This window comes from Coccidioides posadasii, chromosome 1 (assembly GCF_018416015.2).
Source record: "Coccidioides posadasii str. Silveira chromosome 1, complete sequence".
Classification (NCBI taxonomy): Eukaryota; Fungi; Ascomycota; class Eurotiomycetes; order Onygenales; family Onygenaceae; genus Coccidioides; species Coccidioides posadasii.
This window is the reverse complement of record NC_089407.1, coordinates 2,706,610-2,726,233: the sequence shown is the minus strand read 5'-3', so window position 1 is coordinate 2,726,233 and position 19,624 is coordinate 2,706,610. Positions and strand designations below refer to the sequence as shown.

Below are 19,624 nucleotides of genomic sequence, written 5' to 3'. Positions count from 1 at the left end.
GCCGGTAAGGCTGGCGGGAAGTAAACAGTCTACATCGCTTAAGCCGGAGGGAGGATATAGCTTGGCCTATGGCAATCCTTGGGTCGCATGTTTTCCGTACATCGACGTAGAGTATGTCTCCGTGGATACTGTGCCACCCCCAGTATTGGCCGGGTTGAAAGCTGGCTCGTTCAATCAGAAGCCGAGAAGCCAGCTGTAGATCCCTCAGTGCAAAGCCATATTGGCCGGCTTTTGCGGTCGATCCCGCTAGTTCCCCGGGCCAATGTAGCGGCACCGCCGAAGTGGGAAGTTGGTAGCTGCTGGATATGCGACATAAAGGCTCCCGTAGCTCCAAAGTGACTCAGGATTGCAAACGCATTTTCAATCGGTACTGGCCCGGTTTACATACTGCCCAAAACTCAATTCAGAACCAAGGTATCAACTCTTCAATTCGGAACTGCTCTTGGAAACTGACACTTGATCGGCCCTTGTGTAACATTCTTGTCAAATTTAGGGAAGAGTTAAACATCTACACCGTATGGCTGGCTGGTCTAAACAGCCTACGATCAGGATGCCAAAATGTAGCATCGTATAGGACCTAGAGATGTTTCAAATCGGTTCTCCAAATTCTGTGCTAAAATACTGATCATAATCAATGATTTTCATCCTAACAATTCTCTTAATACGCACTGGAAACCGACGGGGTGCGTGTGTGTGTGTGTGTGTGTGTGTGTGTGTATATCACTTTTTTCGTAGGCCTTATGCAATCAGAGACTATGAAGGCCATGCTATCTGTCCAACTAGTTACAGGCATGTGTTCTTCTTGATGTGGGGACTTCAGTTAAGTCATTCTGTTTAACTAAGCTCAAACTGCACATGATTCCTAGAGGAGAAGGTCTTTTACAACTTGCATTATTCTTCTGATTGGAGCCATGTTCTAAGGGAAAATCCTTAAAATCTTGAGTGTAACTGACACATCTCAACATTTGCAAACTAATAAAAAGTAGATGATTTTAAGTGAATCATCTTGTAAACCACACAGGCCCAGTACATCTCATATCTAACTCATGTATATTCCTGATCCATAGCAATCAATTATAACTACCCAACAAGATAGCACCTGTCCTTCTAGAATGGGATCCCCCATGGTAAAGATTTCTTTTTGATTGAGACAAGATTTGAACTCACAACCTTCTGTTCAGTGTGGTCAACTCCCCAATCAACAGAACACCTACTTCAGAAGGATTCCAGGCTGGCCCTTTCCCACTCGGCCAACCACCCCACCGGAAACCGACGGTGACACATTCCTAGGATAAATAGAAAAAGAGAATAGGTGACGGGCTACAAAATGGTTTGAATAATCTTCTTTTACTTGCTAGCGACCATGATCTCAATGGGGCCATAGGTAAGGCAGATTGGTGAGATGCCTGTAGCACCTGTCAGCAGACAGTGGAATTTCTCGGTCAAGATGAAACGGTAGAGTGCGAATCAGTCGTGGGAAAGCCGATTAGCCCATAGGCGCGACACAAAACCTGAACCGGTTGAATCCTTTTGGGAGTTGAGGTGTGCTCAGAGTTATGTCAGTTATTTTCCCCATCTTGACTTCAGCTTTCGAGGACCCCAGTGTGGTGGCTGAACGGACCGAAGCGCCTTGACCGCTGATATACTTTCCACCTATTCCTTTTTTCGTAGGGCTGAAGGCGCAGTGACCAGTTCCATCCACGTGGTTACATATATTACGGACCCAAGACGAAGATTTCGCTGGTTGTGTAAACTTCGCCTTCAACGTCGGGACTTGAGTCAAATGGCCAGTATTATTAATTATTAGGTGCTGTAGGTATCACCACCCGATTTGGACAATTTGGACCCAAAACCGGAATGGACCCGCGATATTTGATAGATAGGTATGGCCCTTTTGTCAGCAGCGTATTAAATAAACTAAAGGCTTCGCGCGGACATGACTTATGACCCCGTGTTGTGTAACGTGGCCAGGAACAGAAAATCATATCCGGAGACATGTTTTGGCCAAAGGCTATGAGATATTCTTAGTCTTAGCCGAGAGGGAGCACAGAAGGAGGACGGATGATTTGAAATCGAATAACCAGCGAAGTCATGGCCTATCTGTTTGCATGATAAGTGTCCGGACCGCATCCCACATCTCCGAGCAACCCGGTTGAGGTGAGTCACGTTCTTGGTAATACGGAGTATGTAATGGCTGTAAGGCGTACGAGGTACCTCAAATACTAATGCAAAGCTACATTCTAAATTTAGCTTTAAGCTCAGAATCGTTTCCACAGCCTAAAAAAAGTCTTTTACTTTCATGCTTTGACAGCTTGACACCGAAAACGTTGCCTGGTTCCTCTCTAGTCAATATGTAGTTAAACAACTGGCATAGATGTATGGACCTCAGTTAAGGAACAAAAACCAGAAAATGCGGCTCCAGACACAACACTATTCAGGGGCCTCCTGTAGACAGTATAGTCCAGGCACACATAATCTTCGCAAGGCAGTTTACCTAAAATACAACGACCCACACCAACGGTTAACGCCGAGCAACAAAACTTTATTGGTCGAAGGAACACTGCACCAACCAACTGTTCGCATTCCTCACTCTGACTGCACCCGAACCTGCAAATAATAAATCAGTGTCTGCAAACTGCCATTTGAATGCGCAGATACATTGGGGTGAAAGCCAAACTTTAAAATTGAACAGCCCTCGCCCCACTGCTAAAGCATATCCCTCGGTATGGTAGATCATCTTCGTTGTAATTGCGCATCATCGCTTGGCCCAGCCCACGCAGGCAACAACAACGATGAATCATAGACACGAGACCCTTACCAAGGAGATTAATGCATTGAAAATGTGCTAAGCCATGTCCCCATCCTGACCTCTTTCCTCGGAGCACAAGATGTCCTCAATCCAGATCTGAACCCTGCGTGGCTGGTTTCCCGGAAATCCCATATGGCCCACTCGCTCGTTCGGAACCTTTCGTCCAGTCACTGCCTGAATTTCCTCGGTATTCCCTTATTTACCTACCTGAGACAATCGTCTGGATCGTATCTGTAGGATCTGATTCGCTTTCACTCATCAGCCACTGTTTTTAAACAAAGGGCCAAGGGAAAAGCAACAACCGGGAGGGGTGAAAAGGGAGAACCAGGAAAGGCAAGAAAGCAACAATGAGGGCGAGACAAAACTGAAAGGTTTGGACTGGGATCTCTCTGCTTTGTGTCATAGAGGTCTATTTTGTCGACCCTTGTGCTCTCTTCCTTTTTTTTTTTTTTTTTTTTTTCATGGGCAGCCCCCGTTATTGGGTTCTGTTACAGGTGTGCCCCCGGGCTCTCAAGGGAGAATCTGCATGCTGTGTGTACCGGAAACGAATCGTGACTGTGCCTGTGCACGGGGCAACGGATTCGAGCTGAGGAGTTGGTTCCATGCATCCTACGGTTCTCTACCCGTTGTCATTAATATTTTCAAGAAAGAGAGGCGCTCTAATCAATGCTTCTTCGGATATATAAGCCTCCTTCATCCCTTCTCTCTGCCTGTTCCAAATTCCATCTTTCATCGGCTTCATTCAAGCAAGACCTCTTTTTCTGGCTACAAATTTTAATACTATTTGTCCTCATATTCAGTCAACCTTTCAGTCTTTACTTGTTTCAAGATCTTTATTTCTCCCTACGTCTCCGAAACAAGTTCGCTTTATAGTCGCACGCATAAATACCAGGCTCCTTCGCTCTGCCCTGAGGCAACCATCCGCAGAAAATCTCAACCGGAGAGAAAGAGCTTTATTCTATATAAACCCTACATGGGGCGCGGCGGATACAACTAAGTCAATTGCAAGAACAAAACGCCAAATCTTTCGCGCCTTTGAGACCAAAGCTCTACCACCCAAAAAAAAAAAAAGAAAAAAAGGCTCAGCCTCTCAATATTCCGCTCTCTATCTTCATTTCGGAAACAAATCAAACAAAATGGGTCGTGGCGGCTACAATGGACCCAACCAGGCTTCTGGTTCAACGCAGCCCGTGAATCGACAGGGTAGAGGCGGATACAACGACATTCACGACACGGATGAGGACTCATATGCGCCTCGATATCCGAAACACGAGCAATGAGTATTTCGAAATATGTCGAAACAGCGCAGGACGTGTTTCGAACCATTTCTAGAGATCCTTTTTCCAGAATTTAGTTGAAGAGACGGAAACTTTTACGGGATTGTACGATATAGAATGGCTAGGCGTTTCGGTCAACTTTGTGGATCGGGTTCAATTCCTCCTCCGGCGATTATTTTCCTACGCAAAACCTGTTCGAATTTCATGTCAGTTAATATTTGGGCAAAAATGGAGAACGACGCAAAAAGAAAACCAACTTTTCAAACACTACTCCCAAGACACTCTCTACGTCACCACCTTCGCCGCGGCCGGTAATCTTCGCTAGCGAATCCGCCGCAAATCGCAAATGTTCTGCCGCCAACACGATATCAACTTCGTTTTCGTCAAACATTTGACCTTTAGCGAGCGCATTTTCCGGAGTTTGTGCATTATTGTTGTCACTTGCGATATTAGCGTGTTGGATTTGCACGGTTTGGGATAGAAATTCTCTTAGATGTTGGGCGCATGTTTTTAGATTAGAACTTTGTCGGTGCGTGACTCCAAGTGAGTCCTGATAATAAGAAAGGTCATAAGGATTATCCTCATCTTCTGATCGAGAGGGCATCGCCATTTCCTCGAATGTGTGAATTAAGCCTCTTAGGAAGTTTTGTATATTACCGGGGTCCCGTCGGTCGGGAGACCCATCCTGCGCATCCTTGCAGGAAATTGCGTAAATTTGGTTTTTGTCGAGTCCCTGGAACGTGGAGCAAATCCTTTCCACCACGTTCGAGTATTGCCGACTAGTAACATCCGAGTTTAACCTATCAGTTTTGTTGATCGCAACGATCACTCGCTTGTCGAGACGCAAGCAATCCTCAATCGCGCCAACCACCTCAGCTTCCAGCTTTAGCGCGGAGCCATGCTGGTTCTCCTCAAGTGACAAAACTGCGATAACAAGATCTGACTCCAATGCTCGCGCCTTGGCTCGACGTATACCTTCCCTTTCCACTTCTCCAATAACAGTAGAATCCTTGCGCTCTTCACCAATGAGCTTAGGTGGCGCAGACCGCAGTCCCGCCATGTCTCCAAACTTGCAAAGCCAACCGCCAAGGTCAACGCCAACATCAACAATGTCACGAGTGGTTCCTTCTTCGCTACTAACAATTGCTGCTTCTCGCCCCACAATTCGATTTAGCAGCGAGCTCTTTCCGGCGTTAGGGGCACCAAGCAATGCGATTTTGATTCCGCTTCGCAGCAATTCTCCTTTCGAGGCATTTTCAATGTGAACATCGATCTGGTTTAGCAGTTTTCGAACTTGTCCCGTGACGGAAATCATAAAATCATCTACAGATTCATCGAAATGTTGGTCCTCAGAAAAATCAATTAGCGCCTCCAGCTCGCCTCGAGCATACAGCAACTGTTGCCTCCAATTCTCATATCTTGCAGACAGAGTATCGCTTGTACCCCTAATAGCTAGACGCCGCTGCTGCTCGGTATCGGCTGCTAAAGTATTGCCTAATGCCTCAATCTGCGGAAGATCAAGGCGATCATTGAGAAAGGCTCGGCGAGTGAATTCGCCTGGCTCAGCGTACCGGATGCATGACTCTAGCCCGGTCTCGATTTTGTTCTCTAGACATTTAGGTATTGCATTGAGCACCGCTTTAATCACTGCAGGACTGCCGTGGATGTGCAATTCAAGGACGTCTTCACCTGTTACAGTCTTTGGGGCCGGAAAGTATAGGACCAAGGCGCCTGAATCGAGAACCGCATTCGACGATGGAGATTGCGTTGGATCACATAATGTTCTAAGAGTAGCATACCGTGGCTTTGGCAGAGGAGATCCGGGGCACAAGCCTTTGTATACCTAGAATTGCGAAAATCAGCAAAAAGAAGCTTCGCGGAAAATACGGATGCTCGTCATACCTGTATACAAGCAGGGCCAGATACCCGCACAATAGCTATTGCAGCTCTTCCTGGTGCTGTGGATAAAGCGTATATCGTTGCAGGAGCTCCATCCGTAGGATGTAGAGGTGACCGCGCCGTAGCGAGGTTCCTAGCGGGTGACGGGTGGCCTTTTCCGGGAATTGGCCCGCTGAGAATCCTTTGGTAGGGGAACGGAGTCCATAGCGGACGGGAAGACAATACTCGACGGAGTAGAAAACCGGGAATTCTTCGCATACGCAATGAGAAATCTCATGGAAATCACTGAGACGAAAACAATCTCGTTCGTGTAAAGGCAGCGGATGCGGTTGTATGGGCGTAAGTTTAGAGTCACGTGGGCGTGCCCCTTGGCCCTAAGAATGCTGCTGTCAAACTCCGTTTCTCATCATCACAACAAGCTCGGGATTCATTACCGAGATGAACAGGCTCCGCTAGCAAACACATCAGAAAAAGGTTTTTAAATGAATCTAACCGCGTCGCACCTTCTAAGGTTTAGTTAGGTCACTGCGAGACTGATACTGTACGAGTTAATTGATCCCGTTCGAATGAATCGAACTTCTAAATGTCAACGGGGGCCTGGCCAGCAAGATTCCCACTCCATCCATCATTTCCCTAGAAAGAAATCCAGCTAGCTTGCTTCAGCGCCGGATGTTGAAGCCTGTTAGTTAATGGCTCACAGCCTACCGGATATTCAAGAATTCTCTGCAGAAATCACCATCTCTAAAGAACTACCCCGTACACTGTGGTTCTTATGCCGTTGTCCGAGATTGGATGGATTGTTGTTTTCGTCCCATTCATGTCAGTTCTAATCAAAAAGTTGGCCGCATAGGTAGCGGTAAGGACTTGGTGTCCCGAAAAATTGATTGCCGAATTCACCCAAAGACCCTTACAATATCTTCAGAGGGGAAACCAAGAAGCTTCCAACAGTAGAAACGGTTGCTGTTCGAGCTTTTTAAATTCTCGGTGCACTTGATAATTATATGTGAAGCTGCCAATGCTGCTACTATCTACTCTTGGTCCATTTGTGTTCGAGCTGGAATTGGAGGTAGCTCATGCTTGACCGCTTACAGCTTCAACTCGCCTTAATGTCCCGAGGGACGCTTGCTAGTTCTGCTTCCACATAAATCCGCAAATCAAAACTTTTGCACGGCCGCAGGCCGTCCCACCGAGAGGTCGATGAGCGGAGCGGATTGTGTCGCATAGTTCCTTCTCCTGAAGATATGGGGACCTTGATAGAGAAGATCAAGCGTCATTCCAAGTTACCCCTTGGAATCAAACTTCCACATCCAATCATAAGTGAGCAATTACAATGTACCTTCGGAGGAATTTGCAGAAAGCTGCAGGTATTGCATTTGAATCAGATAATAGGTCGTGTCTTGTTCTCTGTGGACGGAAGAATGAGTAACTTGGAGGCCGTATAAGAACGGCAAGGATGCCAGGGCCTTTAGCCCTGAGGTGAAAATCTCGAAACTCGCCTTCATTTTGCTACATATCTTGCAATTGACTAACGATAGTAAGATGGAAGTCGACTCAGAGAAAAGACCTGCGGCCCATCGCTCACCAGAGCCCAAAGATGGAGCTGGAGGGACACAGGGCCAAGAAGCCAGACGGCTGCCTGTTACCCTACTATCAGGGTTCTTGGTAAGCGTCGGGGCTACGTGAGTAGGCATGCATTCTAACACTCTTGATATTAGGGAAGTGGAAAGACCACCCTGTTGGAGCATATCCTCAAATCGCCTGACCATGGACTTCGAATAGCTGTGATTGTCAATGATATGAGCAAGTCAGTTTGCACCCTATTTCAATGCAAGACACTCCGGGCTAATTGGGTTACTTCAACAGACTTAATATCGACGCTGCCCTCATTACACATCATAAAGTATCTCAGACGAAAGAGAAACTCATCCAGCTCCAAAATGGTTGTATCTGTTGCACGCTCCGTGGGGATTTGCTCTCGGAGCTTGCGCGCCTCACAAGACAGAAAGAAGTGGAATACGTTGTCATTGAGAGTACTGGTATTAGTGAGCCGATGCAAGTGGCGGAAACATTCACTGCGGAGTTTAGCGCGGCAATGCTTGAAGCTGAGGATCAGATCATGGATACCGATGAGGATAGCAGGAAGATCCTCTCCGAGATGTAAGAGTTTCATTTGAGCTCACCACTGCCAGAGCCGCCCCTTACTAACCGGCCTTATTTCTGAATGCAGTGCCGAGCTCGGAGGGCTTCACAATTTAGCAAGCCTTGACACGACAGTCACTGTAATTGATGCATTCAATCTTCTATCGAGTTTCGACACAGCAGAGTTTCTTTCCGATCGCTATGGCTCCAAGGAAATTATTCCTGAGGATGAACGCACCATCTCCGATCTCATGGTAGATCAGATCGAGTTCGCTGATGTTGTGATTATCAATAAGATCGAGACCGTTGATGAAGAAACCCGAGGTCGGATTAGGAAACTCGTGAAGTTGTTGAACCCTGATGCGAAAATCCTAGAATCCAGTTACTCGAAGGTCGATGTACGCGAGATTATCGGAACCAACAGATTTGATTTTCTCAAAGCAGCCTCGGGTTCGGGCTGGTTGAAAAGTCTGCACGAGATGACGGTTATGAATACTGATCAGGGAAAGAGGATGGCACCTAAACCGGAAACCCTGGAGTTCGTCTCTTCCTCCCTTTAACACAATCTCCTGCTACGAATGCTGACTTGGCACCCAGGTACGGAATTAACAATTTTGTATATACCGCTAGGAGACCGTTTCACCCGCGTCGGCTCTTTGCTCTTCTTCATGACAAATTCATCCTTCTTCAGCAGGGAGAGGAGGAAGAAGAGCAAGAGGACAATGACGACGAAAACAAGGACCAAATGGAGATCGACGAGAATGATCCTATGTCTGAGGACGAGGATGAAGATATGGAGACCCAAAGCGTACAAGGTTTCGAACAGCCTGATCCTGCAGTTATTCTTGCGAATAAACGCGCACATGCATTTGGGCCTGTTCTACGCTCGAAGGGATTCTTTTGGCTGGCGACTCGCCCCCTTCAGTTTGGGGAATGGAGCCAGGCCGGGGGGATGCTGACGGTGAGCTGTGGAGGACCTTGGTTTGCTGAAGTACCCGACGAAGCCTGGCCAGAGGATAAAGATGTCCGCAAAGCCATTGAAAACGACTTTCAAGGCCAGTGGGGTGACCGGCGCCAGGAGCTCGTGTTCATCGGGGAAGGCATAGATGTAGACAAGATCACTTCTCTGCTGAACGAGAGTCTTTTGGATGATGCTGATATGGCCCGTTGGGAAAAGGTCATGAAAAATAAGCGGTTGTCGAGAGAGGAGAAGGCAGAAAAATTGGCCAGGATGTGGGAGGATGGATGGGAAGGATGGCCTGCATTTGAAATCGAAGAGGAAGACGAAGACATCCAGGAGAAAGATAAAGAGAAGGATAAAAAACACAAACACTTTGCAAGTGAGTATTTTGGACACACCAAAGAGAAAACCGGGAGCCATGCTCACCCTCATCACCATCACCACAAAATGGATCGTCTGCATCAGATGAAGGCAGTAGCAACCTGAAGAAAGTGGAATGTCAAGAGGAATGAATAGGCCATTCTGCTCACAGCATCAAAATAGTTGAACAAATATCAAGTTGTCTTCAATCACCCATATCATGCAGCTTTACAATTTCCAAATCACTCATGTGCTTTAAGACTCATCTCACCCACCAGTCAAATCATGAGCTAAACACCAGTCAGAGAACAGCGTTAATTCCCACGTCACAACATTTGCAACATGTTCGCTAAAGAGGATAGCTGGTGCATATGGGCTAGATGGATGCAGCGAAACACAATGATAAGAAGATGTATTCGAGTTTACCCTGTACTGAGGGGTGTTCCATACTGGCAGGGCGACTTCACGCCCTTCAGCTTTGTTGTCAGCCTGCTCGAATGTTCGTGGCTGTTCGGTAATCCAACTAGCACCTCGCTCACGTAACCCACATGGATTAGTTAGACGAAATCCCCATTTAGGTAGCTTAGTACGGAGTCCTCCGTAAATAACAAGCATACGAGTCCTCCATCAGTGGCTGCGGCGGGTGTTTATTCTCCCGAGAAGAAAGTTTAACCAACAGAGCTTTGGTAGCTAACAAGCTGGGGGTCCCCCAATGTAGAGAAAGGCAAACTGTGGGGTGAAAAAGGGCTCCAGAGCTGCGAGAATGTCCTGAAAACTACCTAAACATTGGCAACATGCTGGCATGGGTGATCCAGCAAAGAGCCTCATTCATTGTAACTATGTACGTACTAGCAAAATTAGGACATATCCGAATCACGGACATTGAACTGCTCACAATACATTTCATGATGAGGTCACTAATGGCTCATGTTGCCGTTATCATTATGGTTGTTGAAAAGTAAGTGAGATGAGCTCATGGTATCGCTGCCTCGGCATCCGACAGCTTTTTTCTCATTGAAGACTTTGGAATGCTACACACCGGCTTGTGTTTTCCCACTTTGTTGCTGGGAATTCAGCTCTGTCCTCAAAGCTACCTTGCTCTTCCGTCCTGATCCTTCATCACATTTACTACAGGAAAGGACAGAACCCATGGTGCTCGGCTGCTTGTTTCTACCGATATCAACGATAGTTAACTAGCTGCGGCATAAACAGGCTGGGCTCGTAGTACCATCTTAGCTACAAGTCTGGGGTTAGGGTGACACCGTCAGGTAGCAGGAGGTAAATTGCTTCGCAACTGGGATAACATGCCACGAACGATATTACGTTATCTTGGCACACAGCATCTTTTGTTTTTTTCGTGTCGAAAAGTCAAGTAGACTAACAACCTAGGAGGAGATAAGCCGAAAAGCTAAGTTAACGAGGACCCATATGCAAAAATGCTTTTCCCCAGGCGCTCGACTTCGAATCGTGGACGTAGTGGATATATCCATGGCAGACCCATCCAACATCTCCATATTTCCAGATTGGGGTTGAGCTTAGCCTGAAGCGAACAGTCGACAAACCGCAGCCAGACACAGGCTTAAGACTTTGAAGCCTTCTCTTGGCGTTCAATCCAGTGGTCATGGGGCAAATGGATCGGTTTCCATATCCACCCCTGACAAACGCTGACAATTGATTATGATACGCGTTCTTTTTCCTTGCTTCCGGAAGCCAGAGAGAGTTGTCCATAATGGGCTCTTTGGACCCCAGCCGGGGTTCTTTTGCCCTTTGGTTCTCCCCTCCCCGGGTCTTGTTCCTTGATTTAATTTCTCTTAATTATCCTGGGGTTCCCCCGCGTAGTTTTTCCTCAAAAAGCTTCGCCTTCGCTGATCTACCCCGGCCTGTGAAACTCTGTTCTTGTTTGATACCCTAACTTTTGTTGACGATTGCGAAACGACAATGGCGCCTGACAGTGTAGGCAAGACCTCTTCCGACGAGGACTCCGTCCGGGGGGAGAAACCAGCTGCAAGTAATGGTGCCTCTGTCGACCTCGAAGCCGCTGGTGAGAAGGATGGCTACGTGCTTGACGCAGCTCAGATCGGAACTACAGAATTGATGACGGCGAAAGATGGTCATACAGTCTTGATTCCCCAGCCTAGCAGCTCGCCTGCTGACCCGCTGAACTGGTCCAATTTCAAGAAGGCTCTAATCCTGACTATCATTTCTGCAACGGCATTCTTGCCTGATTATGGAAGTGCCACAGGAGCTGTCACTCTTATCCCCCAAGCCAAGTAAGAGCCCATTTCTTTCTTTCTTTTTTTTGTTTTTAGTCAGGAGACTAATGAATGATATGCTGACATATTTTCGGATTATAGAATCTGGGGGATGACGGAAGATGAGGTGAACCACTCTCAAGTAGGGAATGTCTTCATGTTGGGTGCTGGTGGCGTCTTTGTTGTCGCCTTTTCCGCATACTTTGGAAGATATCCTGTCTTGTTCTGGTTCTTGGTCATTGCTTTGGCGACTGCAATCTGGTGTGCTGCAGCGTTGACGTTTGAATCCTTCATGGTAAATGCACTTTGATGCAATAAGTGTGATGCGCATTATGCTAATCTACTACCCTACAGGCCGCTAGAATTCTCAACGGTTTCTTTTCCACAGTTATGCAAGGGGTAAGGAAAAATCTGCCGCATGATCCATCGCGCCGACACTAATTACATACTCAGGGTGGTCTTATGTATATCAAAGACATGTTCTTCTTCCACGAGCATGCGCGAAAAATCAATATCTGGTCAAGCTTTATCATCGTGTCGCCGTATATGGGGCCTCTACTCACAGCTTTTATCATCAACACCCAGAAATGGCAATGGGCCTTCGGTGTATATTCAATCATAACTGGCCTCTGCCTTATTGCGGTGATTCTCTTTGTGGATGAAACTTATTATGATCGAAAGATCCCGGAGGACCAGCAACCGCCGCGTGTCAGTAGATGGAAGCGAATGATCGGTATCGAACAGTGGCAAAGTCGCCATACGAGAAACACCTTTAAGGATGCCATGATGCGTCCTGTCATCGTTATCTCCAAGGTGCCAGTTTTGATCTCGATGTTATACTACCTGTTTACCTTCGCGTGGGTTGTTGGCATCAATACTACGTTGTCAATATTCTTGGGCCCGCTCTATAACTTTGGGCCAAAACAAATTGGTAGGCATTTGTCCTCAATTGATTCCATCGAACTCGGAGCTTACGCGACGTAACAGGTTTCTTCTACTTTACACCAGTTGTCGGCGCTATCCTTGGCGAAATTGCAGGCCACTGGCTTCACGATATGATCGCGAGAGTCGCCTCCAAGAGGAACCATGGCCGGTTTGAACCAGAAGCACGTTACGTAGCTACTTGGGTTTCTACACCGTTCTTGATTTCTGGCACGGTCCTTCTCGGATTTGCGCTCGAGAGAGGATACCATTACATGCTTGCTTCCCTCGGTTGGGGCCTCTACGTCTTCGGAATCATGATCACAACTGTCGCTGTGAATGCATATGTGCTCGACAGCTACCCAGAAGCATCCGGTGAAGTTGCAGCTTGGATCAACTTTGCCCGTACGACTGGCGGATTTGTTGTGAGTTATTTCATGGTTGAATGGGCAGGGAAGCAGGGCGCCATTCGACAATTTGGCACAATGGCGGGTATCTGTGGTTTTGCATTTGTGATGATTATCTTCCTGCAAATATTTGGCAAGAGACTAAGGCAATGGGCTGGGCCGGTCAACTTCAAGACTGTTTAATATGGCGAGTATATGTTTGTACTCTCCTTTTCTTTTCTCCGTTTTGTTAGGAATTTGCTTTCTATGAGGAACAGGATAGTCATTCAAACGAAAAAAAAAAAAAATATTTTGTGAATTTACCAAGTGTATAGTTAGTCAGTATGTATCTTTTACAACCGGGTTCGGCCCTCTCTGAACTCGATGTCTTCATGTCATTTCATTCCCTAACTAGTTTTCTATCCGATGTATCCGGAATCGTGAGGGAACGCAATGGCCACTGGTGTTTCTGCTGACAGTGCTGCTCGCCTGCGTAGAAACTAATGCCTGGGTTTCTGGAGCAAGGAACCCCAACTCTGGGGCCCCAACCCCATGGTTCGCCACACATACATGCCCGTGGTTCGGGTAAATCTTTACCCCAAGAAACGGAGTTTATTTTGTCATCCTGAGGAGGGAGATTGATTGGACAGTCCGGCTGCCTATGAAGAAGCCTGTGGAGAAATGGTGAGGTTTTCGATAATGCAATGAGTATTTCCGCGCTGCGCTCTAGCTATAAGTTAACTATCCAGTTAACTTTTCACCAAGTTCTGGACCTGTGAAGACTTCCCCCTACCCCAATAGCTCTCTGCTCATTCTTCGCATATTGACTCATATATACATGTAAATAATGTCAATCATTCACTACGCAGTGCGCTTGTGCAGTTTATCCGTGCCATGAAACCAATCTAGTAATCCAATTGACCCATAATTCAAATTGAATTTCTCATGATGCAAATCATGCATCTTGGCTATCCCGCTGAAGAAATCATATCCACTGTGGACAAGTGCTGTATTGGACAGCTCGTAGGCAAGGAACGTCCAGAAGGTCAAGATGTGGCTCCTTAGTAGCGCCGGTGGGAGTGTTATGGGCAAGACATTCGCGACGATGTGTTCGATCGGATGCGCGTATTGGGCTGCGAGTGCGACTGGCGCGGTGAAACGGTGGTGAAGCTTGTGGATTCGTGCGTAGAAGATGCGGTGGTGGAGGAGCCGGTGGCTGTAGTAGAATAGGGCTTCGCGGATCAGGAGGGAGATGATAAAATCCCGGGCGATTTCGGGGAGAGTAGGGAGTGAGGGTTCGATTCGGTAGGGGCGTTGCGGAGAGATGAAGATGAGGATGATGTGCAGGATGGAATTGATGATTTGGTTCCGCAGGACGAGGAGAACGCAGGATTTGATTTCCTTGCTCGTCGGTTGCTTGGGGATGGGCTGGAGCTTGTGTCGGTTAGAGAAGGACGGCGCCCAGATGTCCAGGGACAAGAAGAAGAGTGATGGGAGCCAGAAGGTGACAAGCTGGACGCTGAGGGTGCCGAAGAATTCAATGACCGCCGGGGAAAAGGAGCCGGTAATGTTGGTCCATATTGTCTCCACGGAGGCGCCTTTAGTCAGGCTGGTGATGAGACGCTCCATCGGGGATGCCATGATGTCAAATGCTGGCACAAAATATCTCTTGCAGCGAGGTCCTAACTATTGAACCACGGATTGATCTGGCAACGAGAAAATGTTCCCGTCTTATCTTCGAAATTCCTTCACATTTTTGGTGGTCGTATCACACAAGCCCGACCTCGGCTCAAAAAATGCGGATTGGGGTCAGCCCACATTGTGCTGTGTCTTCATGTGAGGCAGATCTCCGGGCCACTCTGAAATTTTATTCTCCTTGTTTCTCCCCGGTTTTGTGGCCTTGACGGAAGATGATGTTGTCAGAATATTTATGAGGGTGTTCTCAAGGAACATGTGTGCGCAAATTACGAACCGAGTACTTCGTAGCACACACTGACTTGGAAATCATGCGGACGGGAAGTTGTGAGGCATCAACCAAATGAATGGCTATTGTAGCGAATTGCTCTATATTTTCAGCCAACCCTGCACGCATCAATCAGGCTGAAGAATAGCAAAGTGTAACCATATCCACTAAACCAAGGCCATTTGCGCCCCTTGTGACATTCAATGCTGGTTGGGGCCCTTTCTGCCGACTTAAACCATTTTTCTCAACCCGCAGCTGGGTATATCTATACACATTTTACGGTGGAGATCCTCGGCGGCGAAGCCCGCTGGGCGTGGGGCGGAACGAGGCGGAGCGGAGCGGACCAGCCGTCGGGGGCTTAAAGCCAAGCGAGATACAGGTGGTTTTACACGGTGTTAAATTCTTCCCTTTGTTATATCACCGGGCCGCATTTCCAAGCTCACTGGCATAGACAGTAATGGGTTTGTGTCTCAGGGTTTCTTTCCGGTAGTTAGTTAGTCGGTCAATGTGTTCATGGATGTCCGACATCCCAAAAAAAAAAAAAAAAAAAAAGGTCAAAGCTCCCATCCCCTGCTAGTGAGAATAGAAAGCATCCTGGATTCACCCAATTTCATCGCAATTGGAGCAAGAATACAGAGCATCTCGTGCAATGACGGGAAAAATAATTTAGGCATACACATGGGTATTCCCACAAAACAACCATCCTTAGAGACAATAGCCTCGCCCTTTACGCCATTGAACCATTAATCCCTCGCTAAATACCGTTAAATGCTTCATGTATTTCCTTTCATACCTCGTTCGACGATTCTGGTGACAGGGAGATATCGCTCTCTGACCTATCGTCGTCCCGAGAACTCACGCGGATTTCCATAGTCTTCATTATGCAGCCTGGCTCTATGTTTTGGCTAGGGAGAATAGCCTCGTCACTCCCCCCACTGCCATTAATCCCATTAGGTCCTATCCATCCTTTGTATTCACTGAGCGGGTAAACCTGAGCATTTGTGGATGTAAGAATCATTTTCCCGCTTCGACTTCTATTTCGGCCGCCACGGGACCGCTCATGGTTTGGTCGACCAGATATTCGAGAAAGCGGATGACTGCAACGGTTTGGGGAGGAACAGGATGTTCTTTTGAGAAGGGCATTGACCAAAGGTCCCAGCGTGGGGATAGATGCGGCGATTATGATTAAATATTGCTCTGTGGTGATACATAGAGCCAGAGGGATACTGTGGAAGGTATAATCATCTCGTTTCGATATCAGGGAGACGAAAATCGTTCTGATGATTGCAGCGATCATAGCACTAGATTTTGCATTAGGATTGACTGGAAATAAGGGTTCGAGTGGACGTACACTATCCCAAGTGCTGTAACGCAACCGAGCCCAATTTTCAATTTTAATTCCGTTCGCGACTTCCAGAGTATAAAGATTGGATAGATCGCAAGGAGAAGGTCGGAAAAAGCTGAGAATGCTAGATCACGTCGGTTAAACCACCACATATTCTTCCCGCAAAATCATGATTGATCCAAACTTACATCCTTGAAAAATAGCATAACTCCGCTGAATCGAAGGATTCCAGCATGTTCCTTCGACACTAGAGTCCCAGAGTAATGGAGTGGGATCACACTGCCTGTAGAGTGAGTATATGCAGAGGACGTTAACAATAGTGAGCAGAACCATTCCTCCATAAAAAGCCTTCCTTTGTTCTTTTGCTCTGTCGACCATTCGGAGGAGGAACAATGCGACGGATACCTTTCCCCAATTTGTCGACATTACGTGTAAGCCTTGAGATATCCAGTTGAATTTATTGGCGAGCATCCTGTCGTATTCAATAAGATAGTATTCATGTCGCCCGGTGCCGTGGCTGACGCTGAGAGTGAGTAGAACGGATTGCGCCGTCGCATTAACCTTGAGAGACGGTTAGATCGGTGGTTGTATCAGATGCTGAAGAGTAATACCATAGCGAAACACATGAATGTATCGTCCCAACCCCAGGATCTGTTCAGTCTTGCCCGGCTAAATATTCGCGACAAGATGAGCACCAACGCAATGCTAAATTCTACCCACATTATGATCGTGATCGCATTGCCTCTATTGACGTCTCCGTCTGGGGGAGGCCCAGTGACGACCATCATGGCGGGCCGTATCAGGACGGACGGCTATACAAAAGGACGAGTTTCGCGAGCCTCATGAGAGGTCTAATCGAGTGGCTCCATGTGCGAGAGCCGAGCCTAGAAATGCGAGTCGAAGACACTTCTCGGTTGTACACATCGAATAAGCTGATTATGGGAATACATTCAGCATCGATCCACTCCACTGTTTAATTGTGTACAGGTGGGTTCGATCCGCTGGGGTGTCGGGCGGCTGATATGAAAAGGACAAGAGATAAGAGTTATTTGAGATTCCCGCCATTTTTCGGACATCAGGTGCCTGTCGTGTCTTCGATCGAGTCAAACCGGTCAGGCTGGGATTAACGTGGGAAGTAAACCAGGGTCAACCTGGCAAATAGCTCTTACAGGCGCTATAGTCGGTAGTTATGCACCAAACAGGAATCTTGAAGGTGAAAGAAAAATATTATGTCAGGAACTGAGATCAAAATCCATGTCAGCATGTTTCATCAGCGCTGCTAACTGAACTTTGTTTCTTGTTTGATGGCTAGGGTTGGGAGAAGTGCAAAAGAGCCAAAATGTCGTCTCCCGCATGGCGAAGCAGAGCGGGTGCTAGTGTTACAATTAGCGAGCTAGCATGAAGATGTAAAAAAGGTGAAAAATGTTGAAAAATACATCGATTGTGTCAACTTTTTCCTGTAGCCGCTCCACCCATAAGAATTCGAACCTATTCAGATGTGGAGAGGCGGCGGAAATGAAGAGCTAAACACGCTGGCCGTTAAAGGTATGTCCGATGGGAAGCAATATTCTCCTCTTGTGACGTGCAAGGACAACCAAGCCACCGGTCCGGGTGCGAATATAGGGCAGGGAAAGCCGTTAAGACGTTCTCACTTTGTGGTGGTCCAGGCAGATGAGGAACGTGAAGACAACGTCAAGGAGCCCGGTGTCATTAATCATTGTCTCGGTTTCGCAACTATGTACGGAGTACTTCGACAAGTTACCTGGCTGCTCATCGTGACGATCGTACGGGGTGGCCTCGTTAACTCGGTATGTCTTCGATATGCGGTGCACCGTAGCCCCTAGAATTCCATAGTTATTTACTCATGCAGCCAAGGTCAGAGCACTCGATGTTCGCCAGCAACGGACAACATGCACGTGTATTCCGTCCTTCGTACCCCGTAACTGCTCGCATTTGCCAGCGAGAATCATGCACGAGAATCGAACAAAACACGGCCCCCCCACCGGCCCGACTGGCCTTTCAACGCGAAAAAATAAATGTTAGCACAACCTTTCCCCACTTAGCTCACTAGCCGCTGTCAATCGTTCTCCTCGCGCAGCCAGGAGGCCGCTCAAACTTGAAGGTATCATTTGTCATTTGCTGCTGGGGATGCAAGATCAGCAAGGGGCCTCTGATCCTTAACAAGAGATCCGGGGTACATCCTCTGGGATCAAGCTGCCCACCTCTTCATCCGAGCACTTTTGCCTAAGCTTTTGTCTCGCTAACTAGAGTGATAAAAAGGGGCGGATCTCAATTGGCTGATGTTTATAAGGACATTTGTTCATGCAGGCAGGGCCACATGGTGGGACAAAATGGAGCGGGGAGGCTTCGCTTCGTCTTGATTAAGTCAGGGAGTACGGGGTACTCCGGACGAACTGGGGACTTGTCGCTCTTAATAGAATCTCGAAGGAGCGCCGGGGATGTGAATTCTGGAACTTGGTTCCGGGGGCTCAAAAGCACATGGCTTCCCATGTCACACAACATGTGATGCCTGCAAACGATCGCGGAGATAAATTTCTACCCATGCCGATTCGCTTGATGTCGAGGGGCAAGCTCGCACCAGCAGCAACGCAAAGCGAGGTAGATCTTGGTTGATGTCAATTGAGGATTATCATCATCCTATGTCCGCGACTAAGTGTCTCGAGATTTGAAATTCCAGACACGAAAAGTGCCATCCCTGGCCATATTCACCCCAGGAAACCTGTCATAGGCCTCATGTGGTCGTCGCTTACACGAACCAGATTTGGGAGAAAGAGGAAAGTCTCACATTAATATTAATTAATCGCCGCGTCAGCCTTCTTTTGTAAACCAGTTAATATCTGTCGCGCTCATGATAACAATTCGTCTATAAGGGCAAATCCCTTCCAACATGCAACATAAGAACCAAGCCCCAGCGGCTAAAGCTCAACAAGACTCAAAGGGGGAAAAAAATAAATAAAAGAAAATAAAAGAAAAAAGAAAAAAAGAAAATAAATCAAACGGTGGGGGAACATGGATACCAAATAGTCAAGCACTCAACCCTCCAATTAACCAGGAAAAAAAGACTCCATAACTCAACCGGAAAGATACACGGGGCGAGTTTAGCCGCAAGATGGAAAGGCACGTGTCTCGCGCTCGCATAATACAAGGCGTCGAATAGAAACCTATGCTGAAGACCAAACATGTGTAGAACCGTAAAATGTCCGAATAAGAAAAGAGAAGTGCGTAACGTTCATGCCAACGAGGATATAAGGTGTATGATGAAATCTAAATACCCCAGTTCGACAAAAGAGT

At 47.3% G+C, this 19,624-nt stretch overlaps 6 protein-coding genes across 6 annotated transcripts; 3 read left to right on the top strand and 3 right to left on the bottom strand.

Annotated features, from left to right (window-relative positions):
* Positions 1-3,645: 3,645 nt before the first annotated feature.
* Positions 3,646-6,266, bottom strand: MSS1 (mitochondrial splicing system protein). The gene is made up of 3 exons (XM_003071110.2): positions 5,989-6,266; positions 4,344-5,929; positions 3,646-4,277 (listed from the first exon to the last, which is right to left on the bottom strand). Exons 1-3 carry the CDS (start codon positions 6,241-6,243, stop codon positions 4,259-4,261), a joined length of 1,860 nt encoding a protein of 619 aa, XP_003071156.2. The 5' UTR covers positions 6,244-6,266; the 3' UTR covers positions 3,646-4,258.
* Positions 6,267-7,524: 1,258 nt separating this feature from the next.
* Positions 7,525-9,571, top strand: D8B26_000751 (uncharacterized protein; the record flags this gene model as incomplete). The annotated part of the gene is made up of 5 exons (XM_003071109.2): positions 7,525-7,647; positions 7,701-7,789; positions 7,849-8,142; positions 8,213-8,662; positions 8,722-9,571. The coding sequence occupies 5 exons, from the start codon at positions 7,525-7,527 to the stop codon at positions 9,569-9,571; spliced, it is 1,806 nt and encodes a 601-aa protein (XP_003071155.1).
* A 1,812-nt stretch (positions 9,572-11,383) lies between these two features.
* On the top strand, positions 11,384-13,208 carry D8B26_000750 (uncharacterized protein; the record flags this gene model as incomplete). The annotated part of the gene is made up of 5 exons (XM_003071108.1): positions 11,384-11,715; positions 11,800-11,992; positions 12,052-12,096; positions 12,151-12,628; positions 12,685-13,208. The coding sequence occupies 5 exons, from the start codon at positions 11,384-11,386 to the stop codon at positions 13,206-13,208; spliced, it is 1,572 nt and encodes a 523-aa protein (XP_003071154.1).
* A 479-nt stretch (positions 13,209-13,687) lies between these two features.
* On the bottom strand, positions 13,688-14,966 carry D8B26_000749 (uncharacterized protein). The gene has a single exon (XM_003071107.2). It carries the CDS (start codon positions 14,643-14,645, stop codon positions 13,866-13,868), a length of 780 nt encoding a protein of 259 aa, XP_003071153.1. The 5' UTR covers positions 14,646-14,966; the 3' UTR covers positions 13,688-13,865.
* A 626-nt stretch (positions 14,967-15,592) lies between these two features.
* Positions 15,593-17,036, bottom strand: D8B26_000748 (uncharacterized protein). Its single transcript, XM_003071106.2, has 4 exons — positions 16,924-17,036; positions 16,501-16,873; positions 16,319-16,436; positions 15,593-16,268 (listed from the first exon to the last, which is right to left on the bottom strand). Exons 1-4 carry the CDS (start codon positions 17,032-17,034, stop codon positions 15,755-15,757), a joined length of 1,116 nt encoding a protein of 371 aa, XP_003071152.2. The 5' UTR covers positions 17,035-17,036; the 3' UTR covers positions 15,593-15,754.
* Positions 17,037-17,808: 772 nt separating this feature from the next.
* D8B26_000747 (uncharacterized protein) lies at positions 17,809-19,032 on the top strand (the record flags this gene model as incomplete). The annotated part of the gene is made up of 2 exons (XM_066123325.1): positions 17,809-18,120; positions 18,188-19,032. 2 exons carry the CDS (start codon positions 17,809-17,811, stop codon positions 18,353-18,355), a joined length of 480 nt encoding a protein of 159 aa, XP_065979399.1. The 3' UTR covers positions 18,356-19,032.
* Positions 19,033-19,624: the final 592 nt, after the last annotated feature.